Source organism: Pygoscelis adeliae, unplaced genomic scaffold (genome assembly GCF_000699105.1).
Source record: "Pygoscelis adeliae isolate BGI_AS28 unplaced genomic scaffold, ASM69910v1 Scaffold245, whole genome shotgun sequence".
Lineage (NCBI taxonomy): Eukaryota > Metazoa > Chordata > Aves > Sphenisciformes > Spheniscidae > Pygoscelis > Pygoscelis adeliae.
Window position 1 is genome coordinate 238,824 of NW_008824766.1, and position 7,116 is coordinate 245,939.

General features: G+C 43.5%; 1 protein-coding gene across 1 annotated transcript in view; it reads right to left on the reverse strand.

Annotated features, from left to right (window-relative positions):
- The window catches only part of COPS7B (COP9 signalosome subunit 7B), an 8,017-nt gene extending 1,522 nt beyond the window's left edge, over positions 1–6,495 (reverse strand). The window contains exons 1-5 of the mRNA XM_009323571.1: positions 6,334–6,495; positions 5,044–5,119; positions 3,394–3,482; positions 2,601–2,803; positions 1,195–1,300 (exon numbers count right to left, since the gene is read on the reverse strand). Coding sequence (XP_009321846.1) covers positions 1,195–1,300; positions 2,601–2,803; positions 3,394–3,482; positions 5,044–5,119; positions 6,334–6,495 — 636 coding nt within the window. The remainder of the gene's footprint in view (positions 1–1,194; positions 1,301–2,600; positions 2,804–3,393; positions 3,483–5,043; positions 5,120–6,333) is intronic.
- Between the last annotated feature and the right edge of the window lie 621 nt (positions 6,496–7,116).

The window sequence follows — 7,116 nt, forward strand, 5'->3', positions numbered from 1 at the left end:
TCGTACCACCTATCCGGCTGGCTGGCAGGACCTATTACTGCCTTGGTGCAGAAGGCAGCCACCCTACCGTTATGTTGGCCAGAAGCAGGAAGGACAAAGGAGACTGTGAAAGAAACAAACTTACATTTAGGACAGCGCTTGAAAAGGGAAAATGCTATTTGGCCTAGCTGGCTGTCTGAGCCACAGATATTTGCTAGAAGCAGGAATAGAAATTGGTTTCGTGGGAGGCAGCACTAGTGCTTCTGCTACTCTGGCTGAAAAGGAGAGATACAGCACCAGGCACCATACTCTGTCCCCTGGAACCCAGTAGGGCTCACCAGAAATACCATGAGCAAACCTTAAAAAAAACCCACAGGCAAAATCACGTTTGGGAGTCAGGTGTGCCAACTCCAGGCCAAAGGCATCCGGCAAACCAAATGCGCTATAGATGCCAATCAAGCTGCCAAGCATACGCTGCTTAAGAAGGCAAAAGTAAACCTGCAGGGATGCAGCACTCTGCAAGAAGTAAACCCTGAGCAAGTGTCTCGGGAGGACCATTTTCACCTTTACAGCTGTATTAGCCAAGATTTGTTCTCATAAGTAAATACACATCAGCAGGGGCTAAAATCGCGTGCCCGTGCTGCCATCTACCGCCTAGCTGTGCATGCAGAGGCAGGAGCGCTCCCAGGTCACGCTGCTGAAGGGAGCGTGTCAGAGAGCCCTGTCCGGGTGCTCAGCCTGGCTCCCAGAGAAAGACCCCGAAGGAAGCTGCCGAGGGCACTTTTTGCAAAAGCAATGAGACTCGAGAGACTTTTGTTAATTACACTTTCAGGTTTAAAACAAAGTGAACTGTTTTTTTCCTTCCTTCCTGCCTTGCACAAAAGGAACAGAACTGCATCCAAGCTCTGTGCTAAAAGCATGCTTTTCCTAACAAATCAATTCAGGAAACTATAGGTAGTGCACCCACCTAGCATATTTTTATAAAGAAAAATTCTAGCCTGCTCAGAGTGGGCAAATGTGATGTTTGTGATGTTACCAGGACATGGAAGCAGATGTGTTTTCTTCCTACCCCAGACCAGCACATCTGATTTGCATGATTGCTAGCCTACTTCAGAGAAGCCACGACCATTAACCAGGTGCTACCAGATTATTTTCTTCAGTAAACAAACATTTATCAAAAAAGCATAGAGCAGTCTGAAGTGGTTCTGTACCCACCTCCATCTCTACCTGCTGCTGAGTTCGGTGATGGTTCTCTTTGTATTGGTTGGCTCTAAGTACTTGCTGCTCAATTCCTAAAAGAACCGCTTCACAACCATCACACCTGCAAGATACAATGTCAAACAGTGTTTACGAGTTCTCTCTGGAACAGCTCAATCAGGCAATCTGAAAAGTCATGCTCGCCTAAACGTTTAGGAGATTATTAAATTGATACTCCCTGCTTAAAGATTAGAGTTCCAAAAAGCTGGCAAGAAAAAGCTTTGCTGTTTACTCAATGTATTTCACAGCATTCTTTAGAGAGTCCATGTTACTCTTACCTGCCCATCAAAAAGTAAGTGCAGATTCAATGCACTTTCCACTTCCTTTTCAATCAGAATTACTGCTTAAACCGGGATGCAACGCATGTTTCAAAAGTAAGTAAAATTTTAAAATTAAACAAAAAAGTCAGATTGAGAGAATCCCCCTGCCTGTTAAGTGTTCAAAAGACAAGAGCACTCCTCCAACACAGAACTCCTAACTGGAGAGGACAGAAAGGGAATTGGCAGTGGGTTCATCGTTACCTTCCAAACAGTGCTGTAAGGTCCTGGAAGCTGCCAGAGCCCTCCCGCTGAGATGGGATTGAGGGAGTTGGGAGTAGAGAAGCAAAAAACCTGCCCCCACCTCAGGACAGCGTATTTGCACAACAGTTTAATTACTTTTCATGCACCCGTTACCATAGCAACTAGGACGCAATTCCCAGTCAGCTCAGAACCTGCCACAGGCTCCACACTCTACAGGGGAACTTCTTTGGGTGGGAAGGGAATCCTACAAAAAGACAAGAAGCAGCTTCCTGGCAAAGGTACAAAAAGATAGTACCACAGTCCCAATATGGTTGCGTGCAGCCTGCACTTGCAGAAACAAACAGAAGGCAAAGGCATCTGAAACTTCAAACTTGAAGAGACATCCCCTCCAAAGAACTGTGATTCTCTAGAATTTGCCCGTGCAGTTCTCATCACAGGCTGAGAAAGTAGGCTGAAAAGTAATGGACAGTTCTGTTTTTGTTATCAAGTGTAACAGCAGAAAGGGGGGTAGCTCCCACCATAAGACCGTGAGTCCAGTTCGGCATGTCTGTTTGAGAAGACCCTTGACTCCTTGCTAGGATTCTGCCATGGAAAAGTGACGGTGAGAGCAGAATCTCAAAACCTAGTATAGTTTGGCTTGATATATAACACAAATTAAATCCTAGGTGGGATCTTGGAAAACTTGCCCAACAGAGTGCTCCTTCAAGTGCCTCCTTACAGCATAAGACTCCTGATTAATGGAACATGGTAAAATTGAGCCAGCGCTTGAAACTTTGAGGAATAAAAAAAAGAGACAGGACAAGCTACGTACAAGGAACAAGGAAGGTGGAGAGACTGCCTCACCATTCCTGGAGTGTTTTGACAATGTTACTGATGTCCTTCTTCTGAATGTCTCTGCCGATACAAAAATCCACCTCTAGCACCTGGTTTCGTTGATCCAACTTCCCCTGGATAATATCTGTATAAACCGCTTCAATAATCAGATCTTCCAGCTCCCTCAGATTCCTCATATCCAGGTCCTTCAGCAACACAGAATAGGGAATGCACTAAAAACAGCAAGTCCAAGAATAAGTTAACAGTCCTAGAGCCAAAATGAACAGCTAAGTCTCAGAAGGTCAAGACCCAAATGTTTATTGTATCCTACACTTTAACCTGCAAGTACAGCAGTGACTGATCATGACAGAACAAACACCTGCTACTAGGCTACATAACATTCTGACACAACTTTGGTAATTCCTGAAGCTTTGGCACAGCGTGTTCTGCAGGAAAAAGGGTAATAGGATTGTAGAAGAAATTAAAAGTGTTGCTTAGTTTTCTCTAGAACAAAAAGTCAGTGTTTTTAAGAATGATTCTCCACCTCCAGCAGTGAAAGAAGCCATACAAAGTTTCGCAGCCCTTACTGACCAATTTGCGTGGCAGTCCAGACACCCCCACAGCTCATCCATGGAAGTCCACTAAGTTAATGTCCCAAATGTACCATGAGAGAACACTCTACATTACAGGTATTTTCCTAGTTGCAGGATTTTTTGTGAGTACTCACGCAGTCCGATACAACTTCAATGCTATGGCATTGATGCTCTTTTCAAAAACAAAAACAAACCAGAAGATGACTGCTATCATACAAAGTGCACTTTACCTTCATTCTGGAAGCCAGGCTTACAATCGTCAAGTGTTTCAGCTTATTTTTCTGAGTCGCTGTTAATTCAGGCAGGTTATCTTTGTTTGCTGTTAATGTTAAAAAGACAAGATTCAGGACCTTCCTTCAAGAATTATATAATCCAGGCTGCAGAACTTCAGGCTAGTTGCACTACACTAAACCCTGAAAGGCTGAACCCCTTCAGCTACTGTGCGTGTTGGTGAGCAGAGAGCGCTGCGGCTGATGGCAGATTAGCACACCCAGGGAGAGAGGGGAAAAGTTAAAAAACAAGTTGGCAATTCCATTCTTCTCTGCTTATTTAGTAATTCTGGTTTTGGAATTAGAACATAATTCACATCTACACAAGTGGTGTCCTGCCAAAACGGTTGGTCAATGCTTTGTTTCTACCACCAAGTCATTTTTATTTCATTAACGAGCTGACAGAATAAAATCTTCCCCCTTTGCTGATCTGGTTGTAAATACAGCTGGTTTTATTTCTCTGGAGAGCTGTCGAATTTAGGGTTGAAAGTGTAAAGTACTAGGCTGAGGAAGAGAGGAAAAATTATTAATCTAGATACTTACATGGCCTTACTGTCATTGTACTATATTCATGTGCCTCATGAATATTTAAAAACAGAAAGGAAACCGGCGGCTTTCCAAAGCAAAGAAACTCTTTAAAATATCTGCTTTAATGGAAATTAGTGTTCCAGGGCCACTCAAGTTCTCCCATCCATCCCACTTCATTCAGTGCTCTACATTTTCACTACTTTTCCCCCCTTCTCTTTCTTCACTAGAAAAGGAAGAAGGAACTGCGCTGTCACATGCTGGGACACAAGACCCATGCACAGCAAACATCTTCTAATCAGTCACAGAATTCATGAGGCTCGTGTTGCTCCACAGCCACTGGAATTTCCAGTCCTTGCACTTACGGATGCCACTTCTCCTTACAGGAACTAGACAGCTCATCCACCACAGTGATAGCCAGCACTATGACAGAATTATTTGTCACACGCTGTAATGGTCTGGATTAGGCTGCTACCCACAAATGAAGTATTAAATCGTAGCAGAATGGAAGCATAAGCACCAGAGATAAAAGCACATCTCGACAGATACTAAGATGATTCACACATAGTCCTTCTGAAGCTGTATAAAAGTCATTATTACGATTTGTATTCTAGCTAAGAAATGCTTCATTTTGTTTCAGCAATGCCATCACAGAATAAAAGGTTATCCCATAAACCTTACAGGTTTTTATAAATAATGCAGAACAATTTTGTCTAAGATTTCTGCAGCTTCCATAACCGGTGTCATCTAAATTTCAAAACAGATGTCTGGAATTGCACTCCGCAGAGGTAAGCGGCCTGTGAACGTCAATGAATACTGCTACAGACCAATTCAATCCAGTGCCGCAGTCTAATCCAAACCAGCAAAAGACCATCATCTCTAGCCCTTCCTCCACTTTTTAGCAATTAAAAAGCACATATGACCCAGACAGCCCCTACGAACAATTCTCCTCCCAAGCAAATTCTGTTCTTGGACACTTCCACCCAGCCACACTATACCAGGTACCACAGAAAGCAAAGAACTGCCTCTGACAATTCTAAAGGGCAACCCAGTCTCGTACTCTGCAAACAGGTGGCAGTCTCTTACCTACATAGTCTGGGTACGTTCCGTACGCAAACAGGTTCAGCAACTGGAAATAAGCAGCATTAGACCCTTCAGCAAGCTGGATGGGAAGACGACAAAAGAAACTCCATGTAACACGGTAACAGTCAATACGACACTGGTAGGTGACTTCTCCAGAGCATGTTTAAAGTCTATATAGGACAAGTAGTACCCAGAAAAGTAATTATGTCCTGATCTTAAAGAGCTGGACCCTTTATAAGGCCTCATGAGCAGCAGCAAATTTCAGCAGTTTCAGAGTCAAGATGATCTAGCCATTTCTATGCACCAGAACTTAACTACAGTTTGGACTGTCAACTGCTTTGTGCAGCCCCTTAGGAGGCAAAAGAAAAAGGCAACTTTGAATTTCAGCTGACGTCCTACAGGGCCAGCTCTTCTCATCACGTGACAAGCAAGCAGGCAGTGGTGTTGGTTGGTTAAGCATCCTTGCTGTTACTGGGAAAGCTAAGACAGCTTACCTGCAGAGCCACAAAAACTTCAAAGCAAAGCAAGCTAGAACATTGTAAGCTGAGCGCATTTGAAAGTAATAGCACTCCTCTCACATGCAAACACTTCACTGGAATAACTGCAGCACCAAGCAGTGATTTTTATGGAGTGGTTTTTTTTTTTTAAATACCATTTGCCGCACACAGATCCAGGAAAAAAACATACTTGCGATTTGATGCTGAACAAACATAGAGGCATTTTTCGGCATATCTAAGAGCCCGTTTGGAAAGCCAAACTTGCTGTACGCCACATTACCCCAGCTGCAGAGATACTCAACCTAGATTCCCTCGTTGTAGTAGAGGCGAGTGCTGGCAAGGCATTCTCAGTAAAAGCTCTGGAACTTACTTTCCACCTTGGTTTGAAATGGTTTGGTTACTACCCAGGCCTGATACGCTAGACATCTGTTCATGAAGACTTTTGGAGACCATTGAAGTTATGCTTTCCAGGACAACGAAGGAGTAGAAAGGGATTTTTTCGTTGTTGGCTGGCTAGGTGCCTTCTTAAAATTGTTACTGTGCTGCTGCCAGGTTTTTGCTGTGTTAGCAGTCGCATTAAGGTAGCAAAGCTTTATGTAAGTATTTTTTAACATGTAATATATACAGGCAAAAGCAACATCAATCTCTCATACACAAACATCTCAGAACCAAGATAAGTCGCACCAGGCCCTTCCTGGCACAGAAATTTCACGCGCAGGCTGTCTGTGGAAACTTCTGGGGATCTCTTATACTGGCAGTGCAGAAGGGGCATTATAATAGAAACTCATTCTCTTACCTCTTGCACATTTGTTAACTCCAACAGCTCTCCGAAGACATAAACCCCAGGAGCCTCCAGCACTTGATTTATAAGAGCAGTCAGAGCTGAGCCACTTGTACCTTTGGCTAGCAAAATAAACTGCTCTAGAAGATTGCAGGACGGTTTCTGTTCTCCTGCCATTCTAGGTTTTCAATCTGTCAATAAAAGAACATGATATTAATACATCCTTTCTCCTCTGCTGAATTCTGTCTGGCAGTGGATCAGAAGGTAGGCTCAGCATAGTAACTTTATGGTGTCATAAATAGCCAGGTTTTTCTTCAGCGTTCAGAGGACAGGCGAGGAACCCAGCAGGTTCGAATGCTGATTTATCTGGGGAGCAAGAACGATTCACACAACACCTGAGCAAAATTTCTGCAGACTGTCTGGTCAGTTCCCTAAAAAGATCTACTCCTGCTAGTAGGAAAGGAGTTTAGATTCCATGCTGTTTTCAGACTTTTCCTTCTACTGATGCTGCCGAATAATGCCAACTGCAAAGATGTTTATTATTACGTCTGTTAGAGGCCAGCTAAGACTTCCTCCTTCCTCATCACACAGCCTCAAAACAGCAACTAACTTAATTCTCCGTGAAGAATTGATCCACCTTGTAGGCCCGCACATCGTACCTTTTCCTTTGACACCGGCTATAGCTAAAGCGTGTGTACATAATTCCTCTTGCTTTCTTAGCCTAAAAGGCAAAAAGAACTGTGGCCTGTAAGTAGCTTACCAGGCTACATTGTACAGTTAATGTGTTTTGGGTTAACT